This window comes from Ranitomeya variabilis, chromosome 5, assembly GCF_051348905.1.
Source record: "Ranitomeya variabilis isolate aRanVar5 chromosome 5, aRanVar5.hap1, whole genome shotgun sequence".
NCBI lineage: Eukaryota > Metazoa > Chordata > Amphibia > Anura > Dendrobatidae > Ranitomeya > Ranitomeya variabilis.
Window position 1 is genome coordinate 229,509,543 of NC_135236.1, and position 24,790 is coordinate 229,534,332.

The 24,790-nt window shown below is 42.9% G+C and overlaps 1 protein-coding gene across 2 annotated transcripts in view; it reads right to left on the minus strand.

Moving 5' to 3' along the window:
* Positions 1-10,957: 10,957 nt before the first annotated feature.
* The window catches only part of LRRC49 (leucine rich repeat containing 49), a 296,862-nt gene continuing 283,029 nt past the window's right edge, over positions 10,958-24,790 (minus strand). For both annotated transcript variants that reach the window (XM_077263871.1, XM_077263870.1), the window contains exon 17: positions 10,958-11,543. In XM_077263871.1, the coding sequence (XP_077119986.1) occupies positions 11,340-11,543 (204 nt within the window). In that variant the 3' untranslated portion in view covers positions 10,958-11,339. The remainder of the gene's footprint in view (positions 11,544-24,790) is intronic.

The window sequence follows — 24,790 nt, forward strand, 5'->3', positions numbered from 1 at the left end:
GCAAGGGTGCTAATCAGTGATGTGTGTCACTGATAAGAGCTGGATGGCTGCAGGAAGCGCTCATGGAGGTGGTGCAAAGTGGGAGGATAAGGCAAATGCAGAGAGATAAGTAAGGGTACTGTCACACAGTGCAATTTTGATCGCTACGACGGCACGATTCGTGACGTTGCAGCGTCGTATGATTATCGCTCCAGCGTCGTAGACTGCGGTCACACGTTGCAATCACGGCGCTGGAGCGATGCCGAAGTCCCCGGGTAACCAGGGTAAACATCGGGTTACTAAGCGCAGGGCCGCGCTTAGTAACCCGATGTTTACCGTGGTTACCAGCGTAAAAGTAAAAAAAAACAAAACCGTACATACTCACCATCTGATGTCCGTCAGGTCCCTTGCCGTCCGCTTCCTGCTCTGACTGAGATCCGGCCGTACAGTGAGAGCAGAGCGCAGCGGTGACATCACCGCTGTGATCTGCTCTCACTTTCCGGCCGGCAGACAGTCAGAGCGGGAAGCGGACGGCAAGGGACCTGACGGACATCAGATGGTGAGTATGTACGGTTTGTTTGTTTTTACTTTTACGCTGGTAACCACGGTAAACATCGGGTTACTAAGCGCGGCCCTGCGCTTAGTAACCCGATGTTTACCCTGGTTACCAGCGAACGCATCGCTGGATCGCTATCACACACAACGATCCAGCGATGACAGCGGGAGATCCAGCAACGAAAGAAAGTTTCAAACGATCTGCTACGACGTACGATTCTCAGCAGGGTCCCTGATCGCAGTAGCGTGTCAGACACTGCGAGATCATAACGATATCGCTAGAACGTCACGAATCGTGCCGTCGTAGCGATCAAAATTGCACTGTGTGACAGTACCCTAAGACTTCACTGAAGAGATGATTAGCTAGCTAGAAGTTATGGATGGTGAAGCAAAACTCCTGAAGTACAAGTGGTAAATGAATGCAAACCTCCTGAATACTCTGACCGCACATAGCTGTCTGAGATGGCTTTAAAAGGTCTTCGTTGATGATATCAAAGGAATTACTTGAATAAACAGGTGGTAAGTACACCAAAGAGAGGCAACTATCAAAGAAGGCAGTAGGTACCGTTAATGGTGGTGGGACAGTTGAGAAACAATCTGTATGAAGACTGTGAGAGCTTACATTGTAATTACAGAGCAACAAAAATATGATGGACCCTAATAAAGCATGGAGAATACATGAAGGGGGAAAAAAAAGTAGCAACATAGCTTAAAAAAATCTACGTTTATTATAGATAATTAACAAGATTCCATATTCACATATGAAGGACATCTTCACAAATCTTACCCTCTTCCAGACTGGAGAATACATAATTATAGTAATTGATGCACTTTGTAAATGAAGGACAGCTAATACACTGTCAAAAATAAATGGCAATGCAGTACTCTGAAGACCCATTCTAACTAGATAAACACAAAAAAACACTGATTACTAATAGTACTTGAAATTTTAGACTTTGGATCTTGCCACTTTTCAATATAAGTGAAGACTCATCAGACACTGAAGAACTGACTTGTTAGGTATGTTTGAAGATAACCTCAGCATCTCATGCTTTTGAGAGACAAAAGGAACCTTCAGATAAATACCACATGTCACACATGGCACTTGAAGCTGAAACTAACATATCAGGGGCCATTTTCCCACGTTCTTCTGACATCTAGTTTCTATATCAAGGCAGAAACAAATGGTCAGCTTCTAAAAACAGCACCTTTCGAGACATGATTATCATATGATGCAAGTAGCTGATGAGATAGATGCTAGTTCACAGACCAGAGTAAAAAAAGCAAATTTTTTATGGCTCTAAATACATTTGATTTCTAATCATTTAAAAGTAAACTACCATGAAAGCATTAACCCCTTAGTGACAGAGCCAATTTTGACCTTAATGACTAAGCCAATTTTTACAATTCTGACCACTGTCACTTTATGAGGTCACAGCTCTGGAAAGCTTCAACAGATTCCATATTTGTGCCCTTAAATCAGAGAGTCGTGTCACACAAAATAGTTAATAAATAACATTTCCAAAATGTCAACTTTACATCAGCACAATTTTGGAAACAATTTTTTTTGTTAGGACGTTATAAGTGTTAAATGTTGACCAGCGATTTCTTCTTTTTCCAACAAAATTGACAAAACCATATTTTAGAGACCACCTCACATTTGAAATCAGTTTGGGGGGTCAATATAACAGAAAATACCAAAAGTGACACCAGTCTAAAAACTACACCCCTCAAGATGCGCAAAACCACATTCAAGAAGTTTATTATCCCTTCAGGTGCTTCAAGAGAACTAAAGCAATGTGGAAGGAAAATAAATTTTCACAAAAAATTTACTTTAGACACAAACTTTTATTTTCACAAGGGTATCAGAAGAAAATTGACCACAAAATTTATTGTGCAATTTCTCCTGAGTATGCCGATACCCCATACGTGCGGGAAATCCACTGTTTTGGCGTATGGCAGGGCTCGGCAGGGAGGGAGCACCGTTTGACTTTTTGAACGGAAAATTGGCTGGAATTGATGGCGGGCACCATGTCGCGTTTAGAGACCCCCGATGTGCCTAAACAGTGGAAACCCCCCAATTCTAACTCCAACCCTAACACAGCTCTAACCCCAACAGACCCCTAACCAGAACCACAACACTAACCCCAACACCACCCTAACACCAATACCACAACTATAACGCCAACACAACCGTAATCCCTAACCAACTCTAACCTCAACACAACCCTAGCCCCAACCCTATCACTATCCCCAACCCTAACTGCAAAGAATGGAAAAAAATGTGTTTTATTATTTTTACCTAACTAAGAGGGTCTATCACAGTGATCAAAATGAGCCAATAGGAAAAAACTCCTATTGTTGCCGGGTTCCCGCTGGCAGATCTCAGCGGGCGCACTGCACATGCACCCATTTTCTTCCAGGAACATGACGCGGAAAGCCAGGAGACGGAGAAGGAGGGTCTGGGGATGGCAGAGGTACCTGGGGAGTTCTCTCTCCTCTGGTATGCTAGATCATATCAGAGGAGAGAGAAATGAGTGGAAAACCGGATTTTTTTTGCTATCTGGAGATGGTAAAATCCGACCCGAATCATGTTCTCCGGGGTCTCGGCTACCCCCAGTAGCGGAGAACCTGGAGATTTTACGATGCTGGGGAGCGCTATACACTTATTTCTCAGGGCCATTAAAAAAGCATCGCTGAGGATTAAGTCCCCTTAACTGCTGCTGTTAAAAGGCGTAACGGCGGTCGTTAAGTGGTTAAAGACTTTTCTTCTCTCCAGTGGATAAAGTACATTTAATCAGGTGAAATACAACTTTACCTCATCTACAATCAGCAGAATCCAAAATCCTCCCACAGTGTCGCTGTATTTCATCCAATGATGTTGCCATCAGTTCTGCTGAAACTGAAGTTCCACAAGCGAACTGTCATGAGTTTCCACTAATGAGAAACCAGACACAGCAGCACATCTGTGGTTTTACTTTAGTCAAAAGCAGGGGCTGGCAGGCAGGCAAATTTTAGCATGGAGAGGCAAGCTCTCTATTATGTGCCCCCTCATCACACTCCCCCCCATAGCTTGCTGTCCCCTCCAGGCTGTGCCCTTACACTGTTCCCCCATGCTACCCTCTCTACACTACTCAGTTTCTATTCTGTGCCCACTCACACTTTTCTCCCCCACCTGTCTCCTTGCACCATTCACCTCAATAGCCTCCTTCCTTAAACATTTTCCCATCCCTCAAACTGTCTCCTCATATATTTACCATGTCACTGTCCATACTGCCTCCTCACACATCCCCCATACTGTGTCTGCACCCATCGACTCACCATATTGGGTCTACACCCATCCCCTCTCTTGCTCCCCATACTGTGTCTGCATACATTCCCCTATTGGCTCTGTTATGCAAATAATTTGGGTTGGATAAATATATCCCTGTGTGTGCTGTGGCCGCTCCCAATAAGACTGAGTATTTTGAGCGCTCAAGGAATGAGACTGCAACATCTTTGTGTCAATAACATTCCATCAATACTGATACTTTATTGTACATACATAGTTTTTATGATAGCATATAGAAAAGAGTGGTTAGGGGTTGTTAGGGGTGGTTAGTTAATTACCATATTGTCTAGCTCCTCTGTCATTGGTTATCTAAACATATATGGAATATTGTGATTAATGCTCATATGACTGCTGATTAAGCTGATTAAGCAACTAGAATTGAGCTCTCTGCATGTAGGACAGAGTTGAGACATCTGACACTGTTGGTCTGCCGTTTCAGCAAGATTCAGCTATATTCTAGGCATTATTTCAGACATCTGACCCAAGTTCCGCTTTTGAGATGGAAAACCCCCATACAATCTGTCTGGCTTATATCAGTTCATTGTCAGCCATTTTAAACCATTGATTATAATGTATATATTAGCTGTGAGTATATGAGTATATATGATTATAGAGCAGTATACATGCAAGTGAGATCTACATGATATATATATTTCTATCACAAGCCCCCCTTAGATATCACTTGCCCTAATCCTAGCCTCCTGTCCCAAAGCGCTGCAACTCTTTTGTGCTGTTGGCGAACTGACACAAGCCTAACGCCTGCGCCCCACTCCATACAGACTTTTCGCAAATGGGTGGTCAGGAGATCTGTCCCTAACGGGGGTTCGTTGCAATCAGTCTCTTAGTCAACAGCATGTGTAGTGAGCGGTGGGTATTCTTTATCAGGTAGGTCATCTATTTGGTCAGGCCGCAACATCATTCTGGCTTGGGTGTCATCTTCTGGTAGGGGAGCTTTCTTGCAATGCGATGAGTGGCTCCAAGTGGGTCTTCCCTCCAGTTTCACAGAGCTTGGGGTCATCAGCAGCACTTGAGCAGGACCATCAAATCTGGGATCGAGTGGTGTTCTCCTTACAAACTTTTTCACCAACTCCCAGTCTCCTGGCTTCTAGGAGTGCGTACCAGATACTGAATCTGGATCTGGCAATGAAGAAAAAAACTCGAGAATGGATGTTAGCAAGTTTCTTGGTGAGTTCAATTACATAAGCAGACAAAGTATCATATTGCATAATCAGCTGCTGAGGGAAAGGATACCCTTAACCTCGGGCTAGACCCAAACAAAATTTCATATGGTAACAGCTTTTCTGGGCCTCTGGGAGTGTGCCTAACACTGAGTAGTGTGATTGGGAGTGTGTAGGCCTAAGTCTGACCCTACTGCTGAATAGATCTCTCCGTGTGAGATTTGCTGTGAATGCGGGTCCCTGGTCACTCACTATCACTTCTGGGCCCCCATAGCTGCATATCTCGTCTCTGAGAGTAGCTTCTTTGCAGTAGTCTTTGCTGACTGGTTCCTCACTGGGAAAGCTTCTGGCCATCCTGAGAACATGTCCACGACCACAAGGGCATATTCGAAACCTCCACTTGGCGGCATCTGGATGTGGTCTATCTGGATCCTCTGGAATGGGTACAGTGGTCTGGCAAGACGATGTGTGGGAACTCTCTCCATTCTTCCAGGGTTGCATTTGCCGCAGGTCAGGCAGCTGCTAGTGAACTTGGCTGTTAGGTTGGGGATCCCTGGAGCGAACCAGTAAGCACCAATCGGATCATTCATCTGTGTCTTTAATCTGTGTGTGGGCCCATGTGCCCACTGGACCACCATAGGGTACATGCTTCGGGGTAAACAGGGTTTGTAGTCCATTGAGTATACCCTTCCTTCTTCATGTGTTGCTCTCTTCTGCATCCAGCATTCCTTCTTGTCCTTTAGGGCTTGCTCTTGCAGTTTTTTTTTTAAGCAGATCACAGGACGTCATTTGGTCAGGTTTCCTGTCTTCAGCCGACCTGTAGTAGCCATCCGGCTCTACGACCTCTCCCACTTCACCATATTGTCTTCCCTTGACTGCTTCTTTGGCTGCTATATCCGCCATGTTGTTGCCTCATGCCTCTACTGTGTTTAGTTTTCCATGCGCTTTGACTTTTAGTACTGCCACCACTTTTGGAAGTTGAAGTGCATTCAGCAGGTCCTTAATGGCTCCATGATGCTTCACGGTTGTTCCGCTTGCTGTGATGAAGTCACTTGCAGCCCAGATGGGTCCAAAGTCGTGTGCTATGCCATGCGAGTACCTCAAATCGGTATACATTTTCTCAGTCTTGTCTTCTGCCATCTGGTAGGCCTTCATCAGCGCTATCAGTTCTGCTTCCTGGGCGGCAGACTTCTGGACCACAGGATCTCTTGATTGCTGGTCACTGCACATCCCGTGTGGAATCTTCCTTCATCATCTGAAAATCTGGAGTCATCCACATAGAGGATCAACTCTGGGTTGGTCAGTGGCTCTTCTGCCACCTTGGGTAGTCCTGCTGTTTCCTGTTGCATGATGCTGAAGCAATCATGGTCATCCGTCCGGAGCAAATTCAGATCCCTGCAGAAGGTATCATGCAGATTTTGATCAGACTTTTTATCTGAGGGTCCATATCTGTATCCCCCCTTGGGAGTGGGAGTAGAGTGGACGGGTTGAAGACTGTGAATCTGGAGATGGTGACATTGTCGGGCAGGAGTAGAAAGCACTGGAGGCGAAGATGCCTGGCGGTGGAGAGATGTTTTGGCTGGGTTTGGTTGAGGATTGCTGACATGTCATGCAGAGCCAGGATTTCCAATGGTTTTTCCACTGATGTCAGTAGTCCTGTCCAGGAGGGCGTGTGCTGCAACTGCTACTCTCAAGCGGGAGGAAGAGGTTCCCCTTGCAACTGGATCCAAGCAAGCTGAAAAGTAGTCCAAAAGTCTCTGCTTTCCCCCCTGAAGCTGGTCAGGACTCCAGTAGCAAGGCCTTCTTTTCTCATCATGTAGAGACGGAATGGCTTCTCGTAGTCAGATAGGCCTAGTGCTGGCGCGGAGACTACAGAGCCTTTTAACTTCTTGAACGAACTGAAGGCCACATCTGTCTGGAGAACGGGGTCACGCTGACGTATTCACACAGAGGCTGCATTAGGATGGAAGCATCAGGGATCCAGGCTCTGCAATACGAAACTAGACCAAGGAAGGCCTGTAGCACCTTTGGAGTTGTTGGAGGAACCATCTTCTCCACTGTGGTCTTCCGGTCATCTGTCAGGCGTTTCGCCTGGTGAGCAATACAGTGTCTCTGGAACGTAACTTGCTTCAGACACCACTGGACTTTGTTCTTTGAGATCTTGCAGTGCTGCTCCGCCAGGTAGAGTAGGAGATACAAGGAATGGGCTTTACACGTGTCAAAGTCAACTGCACAAAGGAGTAGATTGTCCATGATTGTAGCAGGGTTACTTCTGCATGTTCTGCGACCCAGTTGGTGAGGACTGTGGACATTGCTTTGGTGAACTGTGAAGGGCTGTTCTGGGCCCACTGTGGCATCACTGTCCATGTGTGGTGTCCCCCCTGGTGCATTAAGGCAAACAGGAACTGGTCTTCTGGATGAAGGGGAACACTGGAGAAAGCATTAGCCAGGTCGGTCACTGTGAACACTTTTTCTGTGGCAGGTACATTTGAGAGCAGAGTGTGCGGATTCGGCACAATCGGAGTTTCAAACACCGTGACGTCATTCACAGCTCTCAGGTCATGTACCATTCTGAACTTGGCTGGCTCTCATTTTACAGTCTTTTTCTTGACCGGGAAAAGCGGGGTATTGCAAGGTGATGTGCAACGAACAATGATTCCTATTTCCAGGTAGACCTTCAGTTGGTCAGAGGCAGCTTGACTCTAGGCCTTGTTCTTCTTCACTGATTTCTATCACAGCTCCCCATACTGCGTTTATATCCATCCTCCCCATTCTGCATCCACACCCATCCCCCCTCACCATACTGCATCCATCCCCCTCACTTCTCATACTGTGTCCGTATCCACCCCCACTCACCATACTGTGTCCACACCCATACTGTTTCCTCATACATGCCCCCATCTCCACCTTGCTCCTCATACTCTGCCCATATTTTGTCTGCACCTGTCCCTTTCTTGCTCCTGAAACTAGTGTCCTCAAATCTTCCGTAACGCTAAATCTCCCCACACAGTAAATTTCCCCCACAGTAAATCTCCTCCCTGCACACTCAAGCTCACCTTTTACATTTAATCTTCAGTGTCCTCAGCTTCACTAGGGTGGAGCACTTACCACCGATGTTCTTCGTGTGTCGGCGAGTGACGTCAGCAGTGTGATCACATGACCTGATTATGTTGATGACGTCGCCCTGACCCAGCGGTCAGAGCTTCAATTGTACTGACAGACGTGAGTACAATTATTCATTAGGAGCCAGTGCACTGAACCTTCTTTAATCCCTGCACCTTCCCTGAGCCAGCTGTCAGCATGACAGTCGGCTCAGAATACAGCTGAATCCCAGTGTGGGGGTGGCAAAATGAAGCCACAGGGTTTGACACCTCAGTCCGCCGCATTAGGTGGCCTGACTGCGCCCACCTACTGGCTGCACCCAGGGCAATGCCCAACGCCTGCCTCCCCTAGATACACATCTGGGATGAATTATATACAGAGGTAGGCACCTGTTTTGGATGCTACCTCAGGATTAGAAGGAAGTCATGATGCCACTTATCCCTGGTACTAGGCAGCCATGATGCTGCTTGCTGCTTTATGTGGACTCTTCAACCACAGAGAGTGCAGTATCTGCCCTGCTCACCAGTGTTCACAGTCAGCATCATAGTCAGTAATACGTCAGTACTGGCATGGGGAACTGACAGCTGCGTAGTTTGTCAATGTGAGGCAGAGGCAACGCTTAGCACAGGTAGAGAGTGCTCCTCTGGATCAGCCAGTGTTTAGGGGAGTGAATAATTATGCACACTGAAGTTTTCAGTTATTTTGTCTATTTGTTGTTTTCTTCACAATAAAAAGAAAACCAAGTGTTCACAGTTGTAGGCATGTTCTTTTCATGAACTCATACACACTCTCAACAAAAAAAACACTACAATTCCAGATTGTGAGATAGCAAAACACAGGAAATGCCAAGGGGGCGAATATTTTCGCAAGCATATACATACACGTGTATGTATAAATAAAATAGCTGTGCAAGTCAGTCTGGCTTTTTTCGCAAGGTCTTGCTATGACAAGTGGGTATGTGTGTATACCCTGCGTCTTCAGCAAAGATGGGCGCAAGTATGTAGAGCATACATGGATGTTCCTATACAGGAGTCTTCAGTTCCTTCACATTTTTAAGTTTTTGAGATATACAGTGCCTACAAGTAGTATTCAACCCCCTGCAGATTTAGCAGGTTTACACATTTGGAATTAACTTGGCATTGTGACATTTGGACTGTAGATCAGCCTGGAAGTGTGAAATGCACTGCAGCAAAAAAGAATGTTATTTCTTTGTTTATTTTTTTAAAAAATTGTGAAAAGTCTTTTCAGAGGGTCATTTATTATTCAACCCCTCAACCCACCAGAATTCTGTTTGGTTCCCCTAAAGTATTAAGAAGTAGTTCAGGCACAAAGAACAATGAGCTTCACATGTTTGGATTAATTATCTCTTTTTCCAGCCTTTTCTGACTATTTAAGACCCTCCCCAAACTTGTGAACAGCACTCATACATGGTCAACATGGGAAAGACAAAGGAGCATTCCAAGGCCATCAGAGACAAGATCGTGGAGGGTCACAAGGCTGGCAAGGGGTACAAAACCCTTTCAAAGGAGTTGGGCCTACCTGTCTCCACTGTTGGGAGCATCATCCGGAAGTGGAAGGCTTATGGAACTACTGTTAGCCTTCCACGGCCTGGACATCCTTTGAAAGTTTCCTCCCCTGCCGAGGCCAGGCTTGTCCGAAGAGTCAAGGCTAACCCAAGGACAACAAGGAAGGAGCTCCGGGAAGATCTCATGGCAGTGGGGACATTGGTTTCAGTCAATACCATAAGTAACGTACTCCACCGCAATGGTCTCCGTTTCAGACGAGCCCGTAAGGTACCTTTACTTTCAAAGCGTCATGTCAAGGCTCGTCTACAGTTTGCTCATGATCACTTGGAGGACTCTGAGACTGACTGGTTCAAGGTTCTCTGGTCTTATGAGACCAAGATCGAGATCTTTGGTGCCAACCACACACGTGACGTTTGGAGACTGGATGGCACTGCATACGACCCCAAGAATACCATCCCTACAGTCAAGCATGGTGGTGGCAGCATCATGCTGTGGGGCTGTTTCTCAGCCAAGGGGCCTGGCCATCTGGTCCGCATCCATGGGAAGATGGATAGCACGGCCTACCTGGAGATTTTGGCCAAGAACCTCCGCTCCTCCATCAAGGATCTTAAGATGGGTCATCATTTCATCTTCCAAAAAGACAATGACCCAAAGCACACAGCCAAGAAAACCAAGGCCTGGTTCAAGAGGCAAAAAATCAAGGTGTTGCAGTGGCCTAGTCAGTCTCCTGACCTTAACCCAATTGAAAACTTGTGGAAGGAGCTCAAGATTAAAGTCCACATGAGACACCCAAAGAACCTAGATAACTTGGAGAAGATCTGCATGGAGGAGTGGGCCAAGATAACTCCAGAGACCTGTGCCGGCCTGATCAGGTCTTATAAAAGACGATTATTAGCTGTAATTGCAAACAAAGGTTATTCCACAAAATATTAAACCTAGGGGTTGAATAATAATTGACCCACACTTTTATGTTTAAAATTTATAAAAATTTAACTGAGCAACAAAACTTTTTGGTTTGTAAGATTTATGCATCTGTTAATAAATCCTGCTCTTGTTTGAAGTTTGAAGGCTCTAACTTATTTGCATCTTATTAAACCTGCTAAATCTGCAGGGGGTTGAATACTACTTGTAGGCACTGTATGCAGGTAAAAATGTTAAATATATAATTACAACTTCTTTCAGTGCGAAGCTTAAAAGAAAAGTAGAAATTAAAAAGTCAAATATAAATGAAAGTAAATATAGTAAGAAAGTCTTACTTTCGCAATCAATAGCACTCACAAAATGTTACAAAAGAGAATTTATTTTAGTTTTTTTCTCAAACAAAAATTCAAATCCAACAAGCCAAGTCCTGTGTATAAAGGTAACAGTCGGGCACCTGACTGATCTCTTCCAAGGGTTCTTGAAGTAATGAAAACAGTCAAAGCCAATGCCTTGCTTGATTCTAATATTCATTTACCTGGCAATAAACAAGTCCAAGTAATTTGGTGAAAAAACAAATTCATTTTTTTAATACTGTAACTGCTATAAAATAGAAAAATGCAGGGGATGTAATAGGAAAGAAGGCAAAGTTGAAAAACATAATATACTGGTGAGAGAACCACATCATACTGAAATGTTTTCATGCCGTAAATGAAACTAAACTGTGCAAGTATATCTGTGGAAAGAAGGCTACTTTTGTTCGGAGATCCTCTGTAAGCACTGCTTCATGTAGGAGTTCTTATCCCGGACCTCTATCACTGCATCTCTGACCAGTTCAATAAACATCTGAGGCCACAACTTCTGTAACGACTCGTTCTTTAAGCTGATATCATTGGCTTCATTCACAAGGTCCTTCATGTACGCCTGGCAGAAAGCTTTCTTCTCGGTTAATTCCTGTGTAGAGAGCTTATTGTTATTAATGATGAGCAAGTAAAAGGATACTACCATTAGTTAGCACATTAACACACCATAAAGACAGCATGTGAGGCTCTTAGGAGACCCTAAGAGGGTAAGTTCAGACCTGGTCGGTCCCTTCCTATTCATTACAAGATTAGTAAAACCCCTGCAGAACTCCCTAGGGTCATAGAACCGGCAGATCTTTCTCTCCTGTATAGCAAAATTCAGCAACGTAACGGGTCTCTGGTCTTTGCTGTGGAGACTCCTCATCTACACAAATAATTTCTTCTAAATAAAATAGTAGTGGAAGCACTCCAGTGAATAAAGAACATCCATGGAGGAGCTGAAATGTTGCTTCTATAAATATCCATCATACTTTGAATTATCCATTGGAGTGCTACTTCTACTATTTTATTTTACTGAATCAAGTGGTTCCTCATAGTCAGGTTCCGTAAGGCTCTGCACCAGGACACATAGGGGATGAATTATTAAAGCTGTATAACTAGACCACAAAACCTCAGAGATATGTCTGTTTTTCATCCAAGTCAGAGATGAAAATTATTTGTACAAGTCCATTAAGTCAGATTTCTGTCGTTTGTAGCATATTCTCACTAACTTGATTATAATGCTCCTATTTTTGTTTTTTTGCAAATATCCTAGCGCCACCTATTTTTAATACTATGTAGCCTACACACTTATAAATTGTGTCTAAACTCCAAATCAGGGCATGGACTGCTACAAGTTCACTAGTAACAAATGGTGGCATTAATAGCTGCCATTACAGTGCTTAGGGCATAAAACTTACAACTACAAGCCAACTACCCTCCTATGTTACTCTCTGTATTTAAAGTGCCACTCCGGTGTATTTATTTATTTTTTTATTACAGCACCAAAATGGTATCACAAATGTCTGTTCCCTGTTAGTGATGAGCGAGCGTACTCGTTGCTTGGGTTTTCACGAGCACGCTCGGGTCATCTCCGAGTATTTGTTAGTGTTCGGAGATTAAGTTTTTATCGCCGCAGTTGAATGATTTACAGCTATTAGCCAGCTTGATTACATATGGGGATTCCCTAGCAACCAGGCAACCCCCACATGTACTCAGCCTGGCTAATAGCTGTAAACCATTCAACTGCTGCGATGAAAACGTAATCTCCTAACACTAGCAAATACTCGGAGATCACCCGAGCGTGCTCTTGAAAACCCGAGCAACGAGTACACTCGCTCATCACTATTCCCTATGTGTAGTATTACCAGTTCCAGTCTTCTGTTGTTCCTGGCGCCTTTCTGATACATATGACTGGACTTGTGACTAGTTGGATTACTCCAGTGTTTGCAGACTGGACATCATTTCTCAGTGTAAGACTCAGAACGAGGCTCTCAGACTTATATCGAGAGCTAGGGACTCTTAGGGACTTCTGGTCAATCACAATTGCTGTAACAAGATGGTGGAAAGAGACCAGAGGGGCATCAGCATCAGTAGAACCATAGGGAACAGACATTAGTGATATTACTCTGGTGTATATACGGTATATTTGTTTATTTCAGCACCAGAGTGGTACTTTAATGTACTTCTGTCAATCTATTAAAAAAGCCAAAAGCAGCTGATGTCCCAGAAGGCTCTGTAGTAACATGTATACTACAATAATATGCTAATGCATGTTAGTTTACTAGAAATATTATTCATCCATTTATTACTCAGACATAATCAGTGTTAACACAAAGGAAAGGTAAAATTCAATGTAACAAGATATCATTATACCATTTCAATCTAATATATATTTGTAAAATAAAATACAGTTTATGATTAAAATCACTTTTGCCTGAAATTTTACGGTCTGATAATGGAGTTATTTATATTGTATCAGGATCCATTAGAGATTAAACCAAAGTCAATGAGGGGGAAAGGTGGGGGGTTTGTTTTGTTCCTGCCTAAAAGCATTAGATCATGACTTGGATCATCCAGGGTGAGCGTGAGAATTAAGTCTAAAATACACAAAATCCTTTCAAGCAAATTATTATGGTAAAAAGTGCATTTTTTTCTTTGCAAATAAACTCAACTGGGGATCCTCATTAATGGGCATTTTGTAGCAAATCATATTTCATTTGCTGTTTTACTGCCAAAAAGGCACAGTTCTTTAAAGGTTTTCTTAGAACATGAAAATTTGAAAAAGTGGATGGACAACAGGAAAGGAATAATAATAATAATAATAATAATAATAATAATTAAAAAAAAATGTATGTATAGTAGTATATAGCACAGCCCACGCAGTATATAACACAGCCCACGTAGTATATAACACAGCCCACGCAGTATATAACACAGCCCACGTAGTATATAACACAGGCCACGCAGTATATAACACAGGCCATGCAGCATCTAACAGAGCCCACGTAGTATATAGCAATGAGGGCACCATATCCCTGTTAAAAAAAAGAATTAAAATAAAAAATTGTTATAATTTACTAGTTTTAAAATATACTCACCTTCCGGCGGCCCCCCGGATCCAGCCCAGGCGTTTAGCGATGCTCCTCGCGACGCTCCGGTCCCAAGAATGCATTGCGACAATAACACGTGATGATGTAGCGGTCTCGCGAGACCGCTATGTCATCATCTCGCGAGACCGCTACGTCATCTCCGGTCATTGCCGCAATGCATTCTTGGAACCAGAGCGTCGCGAGGAGCGGGAAAGGCGCCGGAAGGCGAGAGTATAATGATTTTTTTTAATTATTATTATTTTTAACATTAGATCTTTTTACTAGTAAAAAGTTAGTCACACAGGGTTAATAGCAGCGTTAACAGACTGCGCTACACCGCATTATGCCGCGGTGTAACGCAGTCCATCTAAAGGGCTGCTAAACCGCAATTGGGGCACTGACTGGAGGGGACTAGGGAGGGGGCATTGACTGGAGGAGAGTAGGGAAGAGCGAATTCGCGGCCGGACTGTGCCAGTCGCTGAGTGGTCGTGGCCAGCCGGCCACGACCAGTCAGCGACGCGGGATTTCCGTGACAGACAAACAGACGGAAGTGAGCCTTAGACGATTATATAGATATATATACTGCTAAAAAAATAAAGGGAACACTATAATCCCACATCCTAGATATCACTGAATGAAATACTCCAGTTGTAAAACTTCATTCATTAAATAGTGGAATGTGTTGAGGACAATAAAACCTTAAAATGATCAACGGAAATCACAACTAATATCCCACGGAGGTCTGGAGTTGGAATGAAGCTCAAAATCAAAGTGGAAAATAAAATTACAGGCTGATCCAACTTCAGTGGAAATGCCTCAAGACAAGGAAATGATGCTCAGTAGTGTGTGGCTTCCACGTGCCTGTATGACCTCCCTACAACACCTGGGCATGCTCATGATGAGGCGGCGGATGGTCTCCTGAGGGATCTCCTCCCAAACCTGGACTAAAGCATCTGCCAACTCCTGGACAGTCTGTGGTGCAACGTGACATTGGTGGATGCTGGGAGACATGATGTCCCAGATGTGTTCAATCGGATTCAGGTCTGAGGAATGAATGGGCGGGCCAGTCCATAGCTTCAATGCCTTCATCTTGCAGGAACTGATGACACACTTCAGCCACATGAGGTCTGGCATTGTCCTGCATTAGGAGGAACCCAGGGCCAACCGCACCAGCATATAGTCTCACAAGGGGTCTGAGGATCTCATCTCGGTACCTAATGGCAGTCAGGCTAACTCTGGCGAGCACATGGAGGGCTGTGCGGCCCTCCAAAGAAATGCCACCTCACACCATTACTGACCCGCTGCCAAACCAGTCATGCAGAAGGATGTTGCAGGCAGCAGATTGCTCTCCATGGCGTCTCCAGACTCTGTCATGTCTGTCACATGTGCTCACTGTGAACCTGCTTTCATCTGTGAAGAGAACAGGGCGCCAGTGGCGAATTTGCCAATTCTGGTGTTCTGTGGCAAATGCCAAGCTTCCTGCACGGTGTTGAGCTGTGTGCACAACCCCCATCTGTGCACGTCGGGCACTCAGACCATCCTCATGGAGTCGGTTTCTAACCATTTGTGCAGACACATGCACATTTGTGGCCTGCTGGAGGTCATTTTGCAGGGCTCTGGCAGTGCTCCTCCTGTTCCTCCTTGCACAGAGGCTGAGGTAGCGGTCCTGCTGCTGGGTTGTTGCCCTCCTACGGTCCCTTCCACGACTCCTGGTGTACTGGCCTGTCTCCAGGTAGCGCCTCCAGCCTCGGGACACTACGCTGACAGACACAGCAAACCTTCTGGCCACAGCTCGCATTGATGTGCCGTCCAGGATGAGCTGCACTACATGAGCCACTTGTGTGGGTGGTAGAGTCAATCTCATGCTACTACGAGTGTGAAAGCACGACCAACATTCAAAAGTGACCAAAACATCAGCCAAAAAGCATTGGTACTGAGATGTGGCTGTGGTCCCCACCTGCAGAACCACACCTTTATTGAGTGTGTCTTGATAATTGTCAATAATTTCCATCTGTTGTCCATTCCATTTGCACAACATCATGTGAAAATGATTGTCAAACAGTGTTGCTTCCTAAGTGGACAGTTTGATTTCACAGAAGTTTGATTTACTTGGAGTTATATTCTGTTGTTTAAGTGTACCCTTTATTTTCTTGAGCAGTGTATGTATGTATGTATGTATATATATATATATATATATATATATATATATATATATATATATATATATACATATACATATACATACACACACACACACACACACACACACACATATATATATAGACAAGCATACATGTATGTATACACATTGTGGTAGAGCGAGTCCCTTGGATGGACAGAGGTATAAACGGAACACTGTCTCTTTAGAACGTGCTTGGTTTATTGAGGCAGCATACACCAAGCAAGGGAAAATAAACATGGCCCCCTTGGCAAAACAACATAAAACACACAGTCCTTTTTCTGGGGGGGTTTAGCACACTCATTTTCTTGGAGTGTTCCCTCTCCAGGTACACTGCACGCTGCTTTCTTGCAAAGCCCACCCACCACTTAAACCCTAGAACAGGGGTGGGGAACCTCAGGCCCCAAGGGCCATTTACGGCCCTCGATGACTTTTTATCAGGCCCCCGGGCAGATTCTAAGGGACCGCATTCTTGAGCAGGGAGCTGAATTTTGATTGCCACCAGCTCATTAATTTCTTGCTCTGTTAACACACACACAGTGTTCACTAGTCAACACTGAAGGGCATGCAATGAAAGATTACGTCCTGACACCAGTGCCAGAGACAGGATGTACTTTGTGGGCGGAGTTTGTACGGTCCCCGAAGGATGGTATAAATATCCAAATGGCCCTTGGTAGAAAAAAAAAAAAAAAGATTCCCCACCCCTGCCCTAGACCATGTGACTCCAATCCATCATGTGACTGACCACATGATTGTGACATCACACAGGTCCTGTCAGTACACAACGGTGCAGGTGGAGATAAGGTGGGCAACCTCCCACCCACTCTATGGATGCTCACATAAAACCAGCCCATGTACGAAACACACATTGAAACACCAAGAAAAAAAAATACATTAGAATTATGAAATCACAGGATTGATAGACATTTCCATATTACAATCATGAAAAAATAGAAACAAAAATTCTGAAACATCACAACTTATTCTGCATTAAGTATGAGCGCACTGGTGTGATTCACTTAATCCCTTCATGACCTTTGACGTACCAATACGTCATGGACTGGAAGAGGTTCCCAACTTTTGATGCATAGGTACGTCATGGTTATTGCATGCTGCACAGGAGCTTTGCCAGCGCAATCGCGGGCGACAGCTTCGCTTATGGCACAGCCAGGCCCCGGCTATTTAAACCCATAAGTGCCGCGATCAATATCAGTTGCAGCATTTGAGAGACTAGGAGAGGGAAGGTATTCCCTCTCCCATGCGATCCACACCCCCGCGATGTCATTGTGAAGGCCAATTAGTGTCATGGAAAACTGAGGTAGTCGTGAAGACCTGAGAGTCTGCCAGTTATGGTGGACTGTTTAGACCATAGGAGCATGGTCTAACAGGCTTCTGTCAATGTCACACAGACTGTTATAATGCATTGAAGTGCTGGTGCATTGCAATAATACCAGTGATCAGAGTAATAAAAGTTAAAGTGCCATAAAGGGACTAAGTAAAAGCGTTAAAAAAAAACGAAGAGTTAAAAACAAATGTAAAAATATATTTTTTTTAAATATCACAAAATAAAAAAAATTAAAACATATTAAATCCCCGGGCCCAGATGGGATACACCCCCGAATACTACAGGAATTAAGTACTGTCATAGATAGACCATTATTTTTAATCTTTAAAGACTCCATAATAACAGGGTCTGTACCACAGGACTGGCGTATAGCAAATGTGGTGCCAATATTCAAAAAGGGGACAAAAAGTGAACTCGGTAATTATAGGCCAGTAAGCTTAACCTCTACTGTGGGTAAAATCCTGGAGGGTTTTCTAAGAGGTGCTATGCTGGATTATCTGAAGAGGAATAACCTCATGACCCAGTATCAACTTGGGTTTACTAGGGACCGTTCCTGTCAGACTAATCTGATAAGCTTCTATGAAGAGGTAAGTTCCGGACTGGACCAAGGAAATGCAGCAGACGTGGTGTATATGGACTTTTCAAAAGCTTTTGATACGGTGCCACACAAAAGGTTGATACATAAAATGAGAACAATGGGGATAGGGGAAAATATGTGTAAGTGGGTTAAGAGCTGGCTCAGGGATAGGAAATAAAGGGTGGTTATTAATGGAGCACACTCGGACTGGGTCGCGGTTAGCAGTGGGGTACCACAGGGGTCAGTATTGGGCCCTCTTCTTTTTAACATATTTATTAATGATCTTGTAGGGGGCATACAGAGTAGAATTTACATTTTTTAAACTCTGCAGGGTAATCAATACAGAGGATGACAATTATATATTACAAACTATTATAAATTAGAAGCTTGGGATGATAAATGGCAAATGAGCTTAAATGGGGATAAATGTAAGGTCATGCACTTGGGTGGAAATAATAAGATGTATAACTATGTGCTTAATTGTAAAACACTGGGCAAAACCTTCAATGAAAAAGACGTGGGAGTATGGGTGGATGACAAACTCATATTCAGTGGCCAGTGTCAGGCAGCTGCTACAAAGGCAAATAAAATAATGGGATGCATTAAAAGAGGCATAGATGCTCATGAGGAGAACATAATTTTACCTCTCTACAAGTCACTAGTTCAACCACACTTAGAATACTGTGTACAGTTCTGGTCTCCGGTGTATAAGAAAGACATAGCTGAACTAGAGCGGGTGCAGAGAAGAGCGACCAAGGTTATTAGAGGACTGGGGGGTCTGCAATACCAATATAGTTTATTACACTTGGGGCTATTTAGTTTGGAAAAACGAAAGCTAAGGGGTGATCTTATTACAATCTATAAATACATGAGGGGACAGTACAGAGACCTTTCTAATGAACTTTTTAATCATAGACCTGAGACAGGGACAAGGGGGCAACCTCTACGTCTGGAGGAAAGAAGGTTTAAGCATAATAACAGACGCGGATTCTTTACTGTAAGAGCTGTGAGACTATGGAACTCTCTGCCTTATTATGTTGTAATGAGTGATTCATTACTAAAATTTAAGAGGGGACTGGATGCCTTTCTTGAAAAGAATAATGTTACAGGGTATATATACTAGATTCCTTGATAGGGCGTTGATCCAGGGAACTAGTCTGATTGCCGCATGTGAAGTCGGGAAGGAATTTTTTCTTCCCCCAATATGGAGCTTACTCTTTGCCACATGGATTTTTTTGCCTTCCTCTAGATCAACATGTTAGGGCATGTTAGGTTAGGCTATGGGTTGAACTAGATGGACTTAAAGTTTCCTTCGACCATAAAAATGATGTTACTATTATACCAATAAATAGGTATATTTATGTAAAAACAAAATAAAAAATCCACATATTTGGTATCGCTGCGTCCAGAAGGACAAAACCTATAGAACAGTCACACTAGTTAACCCTTTCAGTGAACATCATACAAAAAAAATACGTGGCAAAAAACAATGCTCTTTCATGAAACCGCTGAACAAAATGTTATAAAACGCGATCAAACAGTCAAATGGAAATAAAAATGGTATCTTGAAAATGTCATCTTGTCCCGCAAAAAACAAGCTGCCACATAGCTCTATCAGCGAAGAAATAATAATAAAAAAAAAACTATAGCTCAGAATATAGCGATGCAAAAACAATTCTTTTTCTACTAAACAGTTTTTGTGTAAAAGTGGCAACATAAAAAAATGATATAAATGTGGTATCACTGTAGTTGTATTGACCCGAAGAATAAAGCTGCCTTATCACTTTTAACACACCGTGAAAGGCATAAACACCCCCCCCTCCAAAAAAAAAAATCTGAATTGCTGGCTTTTGTTAATCATTGCCAAAAATCAGAATAGGAAGTGGTAAAAGGTTCCAAAAAAATCATCAACTAGTCCAAAAAACAAGCCCTCACATAACCCTGTTGGCAGAAATATAGAAAAATTAAAGATGTCAAAATATGGATATGCAGAAGCTTTTTTTTCCACCACCCCCCCCCCCCCCCCAAAAAAAAAAAAAAAAAACAACAACACTTTTTAGGGTGTGACAGCAGCCAAACAGGAAAAAAAGATATAGATCTGGTATCTCTTTTTAATCGCACCAACCCAAATAAGAAAGCCATCTTATCATTTACATGAGGAACCTCGTAATAAATAAATAAAACCAATTCTTGACCAGCTATTGATTTTTTCATTCTGTCTCCCAAATATCACAGGGCTCTTCCAGTGCGTAATGGCACCTGCAAATCATAACAGCAAAATCTGCACTATTATATGGCGCTTCTTCCCTTCTGAGCTTTCCACTGTTCCTGAAAAGAAGTTCCCAATTATATGTAGGGTATTTGTGCATGCAGGAGAAATGGCACAACAAACCGTGAGGTCCATTTATTCCTATTAACCCTTATAAAAACTAAAAACTTGGGGCTAAAACAACATTTTAGTGGTAAAAATTGAATTCTTTCTTCACTGCCCAATCGTCCAAAAATTCTGTGAGGTACATGTGGTGTCAATATTGTCACTGCACCCCTAGATGAATACATAAAGGGGGAATGGGTTATAAAATGGGGTCACATATGGAGGGGTTGAGCAGCTGAGGCACCTTAGTGGCTCTGACAATGTGACATGGCACCCTAAAACCATGCCAGCAACATATGAACTCAGATATGGTGCTCCTTCCCTTCTGATCTTTGTACTGTGCCTCAAAAGTAGTTTTTGAACAAATATGAATTATTGACATACTCAGAAGGAATTGCGTCACAAATTGTATGCTCCATTTTTTCCTATTATCCCTTCTGAAAATTCAAAACTTGGGGCTAAAGCAACATTTTATTGGAAAAAATTGTAATTGAGAATAGCCTGAGGGCTAGAAATAATCACTACACCCCTAGATGAAATTTTCAAGCGGTGTAGTTTCCAAAATGGGGTTACTTGAGTTTTTTTTGCAGTTTTGGCATGTCAGGGGCTCTTCAAATGTGACATGGTACCAGCCAAAATTGTGCTCCTTTCCTTCAGAGCCCAACCGTGTGCCCAAACATTAGTTTCCCACCATATATGGGGTATCGGCGTACTCAGGAGAAATCGCACAATCGATTTTGGGGCCCACTTTCTCGGGTTACCCTTGTGGGAAGGAAAAATTTATGGCTAAAGCAACATTTTTTAGGGAAATGTGTATTTTGTCATTTTCATGGCTCAACTTTATAAAATTGTGTTAAGCATTTGCGGGTTCAAGGTGTTCACCACACCTCTAGCTAAATTCCTTAAGGATTGTAGTTTTCAAAATGAGGTCACTTGTGGGGGTTTCCACTATTTAGGCATATCAGGGGCGCCCACTATGTAAATCCAGCCAATTTTGTGCTTCAAAAATTGAAAAGTGTTCCATCCATTTCAAGCACTGCTGTGCACATAAACAGCAGTTTATCATTACATATCTGGTATCAGTGTACTCAGGAGAAACTGTGCAACAAACTGTATGGTCAATTTTCTCTTGTAGTTCTTTTGAAATTGCAAAATTTGGGGCTAAAGCAATATTTTTGTGGGAAAAAGTAACATTTTCATTGTTTCCCTCCATATTGCTTTATTTCCTGTGAAGCCCCTAAAAGATTAAGAAACTTCTTGAATATGGTTTTGAGCACTTTTAGGGGTGTAGTTTTTAAAATAGTGTCACTTTGTAGTATTTTCTGTCACATAAACCCCTCAAAGTCACTTTAAATGGGATGCGGTCCCTAAAAAAAATGGTTTTGTAAATTTAGTTGTAAAAATGATTAACGGCTGATAAACTTAACACTGCTAATTTCCTAACAACAACAAAAAATATTAAATGATTTAAAAAATGATATGTATATGAATTAGACATGTGGTAAATATTATTTATTAACTAAAAAAAATAGATCAGGCAGAAAAATGCCAGCTTCAAGGATCTTCATAAAATTATCGTCTTTCTTAGGTACGTATAAAAGCAGTATACAAAAGTCATAACCCCTTTAGGGGACGTTCTGTGGCAAACGCGTTTCAGACCGAAATGGCTTCAATCATTGCATGTATACATAAGGTCATTAATCATTGCTGTATACATGAAATTATTAAAGACCTTTCGATCTGAAACACTTTTCTCACAGAACATCCCCTAATGGGGTTGCGACTGCATCTTTATGTACCTAATAAAGATGATGATTTTATTAAGATCCTTGAAGCTGGAATTTTTCAGTCTCCCCTATTTTCCCTGTGGCAATGCCGGTTTCCGAGCCTCTGACTTCAAAGCGGGTAAGCAGATTCCTTTTCTTTTTTCTTGTTTTAACAATTTTGTGTGGTATAACTATGGTTTAAGGGCATAAAAGTTCAAAGTTTGAAATTGGCAAAATATTCAAAATGTGTCAAATTTTCAATATTGTCATAAGAAAACGCAAATTATATCGACCAAAATTTACCACTAACTTGACGTGCAATGTGTAATGAAAAAATCCTGAATCAGTAGGACATGTTGAAGCGTTCCAGACTTATAACCTCATAAAGTGACGCTGGTCAGAATTTAAAAAAATCTCAATTCTGAAGTAAAATCTGTATATTAAGACAGACTTTCCCATTACTGAGATAAGACATGGCAGCTGCTACTGATAAGATTGGAGGAGGAAGGAGCTATGCCTCTAGCGCCTCCCATCTATATAGAATTATACATATAGCAGCTGCCACCTCCTATCTCAGTAATGGGAAAGCATGTCTTCACTGAATACAGATTTTACCTCAGAATTGAGAATTTTCATAATGACTGATCAATTCTGGCAGAGAAAGAAGCAAATCTCTTGGATAAGATAAATAACAAAGTTGCTTATTTTCATGTGTACTATTGATTTATGGAATAAAAAATAATATGATAATGATATTTACTCTTTAACCCCTTTCTGTCATTAGACGTACTATTCCGTCCATGTGGGGTGGGCCCTACTTCCCAAGGACGGAATAGTACGTCATACGCGATCGGCCGCGCTCACGGGGGGAGCGCGGCCGATCGCGGCCGGGTGTCAGCTGCCTATCGCAGCTGACATCCGGCACTATGTGCCAGGAGCGGTCACGGACCGCTCCCGGCACATTAACCCCCGGCACACCGCGATCAAACATGATCGCGATGTGCCGGCGGTGCAGGGAAGCATCGCGGAGGGAGGGGGCTCCCTGCGGGCTTCCCTGAGCCCCCCGCAGCAACGCGATGTGATCGCGTTGCTGCGAGGGTCTTACCTCCCTCCCTGCCTGCTCCAGACCCGGATCCAAGATGGCCGCGGATCCGGGTCCTGCAGGGAGGGAGGTGGCTTCACAGAAGCCTGCTCAGAGCAGGCACTGTGAAGCAGCCTGCACTTCTCGCAGATCGGTGATCTGTCAGAGTGCTATGCAAACTGGCAGATCACCGATCTGTATTGTCCCCCCCTGGGGCAAAGTAAAAAAGTAAAAAAAAAATTTTCCAAATGTGTAAAAAAAATAAAAAAAAAATATTCCAAAATAATGAAAAAAAAAAAAAATTATTATTCCCATAAATACATTTCTTTATCTAAATAAAATAAAAAAAACAATAAAAGTACACATATTTAGTATCGCCGCGTCCGTAACGACCTGACCTATAAAACTGGCCCACTAGTTAACCCCTTCAGTAAACACCGTAAGAAAAAAAAAAAAAACGAGGCAAAAAACAACGCTTTATTATCATACCGCCGAACAAAAAGTGGAATAACACGCGATCAAAAAGACTGATATAAATAACCATGGTACCGCTGAAAACGTAATCTTGTCCCGCAAAAAAAGAGCCGCCATACAGCATCATCAGCAAAAAAATAAAAAAGTTATAGTCCTGAGAATAAAGCGATACCAAAATAATTATTTTTTCTATAAAATAGTTTTTATCGTATAAAAGCGCCAAAACATAAAAAAAATGATATAAATGAGATATCGCTGTAATCGTACTGACCCGAAGAAAAAAACTGCTTTATCAATTTTACCAAACGTGGAACGGTATAAACGCCTCCCCAAAAAGAAATTCATGAATAGCTGGTTTTTGATCACTCTGCCTCACAAAAATCGGAATAAAAAGCGATCAAAAAATGTCACGTGTCCGAAAATGTTACCAATAAAAACGTCAACGCATCCCGCAAAAAACAAGATCTCACATGACTCTGTGGACTCAAATATGGAAAAATTACAGCTCTCAAAATGTGGTAACGCAAAAAATATTTTTTGCAATGAAAAGCGTCTTTCAGTGTGTGACAGCTGCCAATCATAAAAATCTGCTAAATAACCCGCTATAAAAGTAAATCAAACCCCCCTTCATCACCCCCTTAGTTAGGGAAAAATAAAAAAATTAAAAAATGTATTTATTTCCATTTTCCCATTAGGGTTAGGGTTAGGGCTAGAGTTAGGACTAGAGTTAGGGCTAGGGTTATTGCTAGGGTTAGGGCTAGGGTTAGGGCTAGGGTTAGGGCTGGGGTTAGGGTTGGGGCTAGGGTTGGGGCTAGGGTTGGGGCTAGGGTTAGGGCTAGGGTTAGGGTCAGGGCTAGTGTTACGGCTAGTGTTAGGGCTAGGGTTATTGCTAGGGTTAGGGCTAGGGTTGGGGCTAGGGTTGGGGCTACAGTTAGGGTTGGGGCTAAAGATAGGGTTAGGGTTTGGATTACA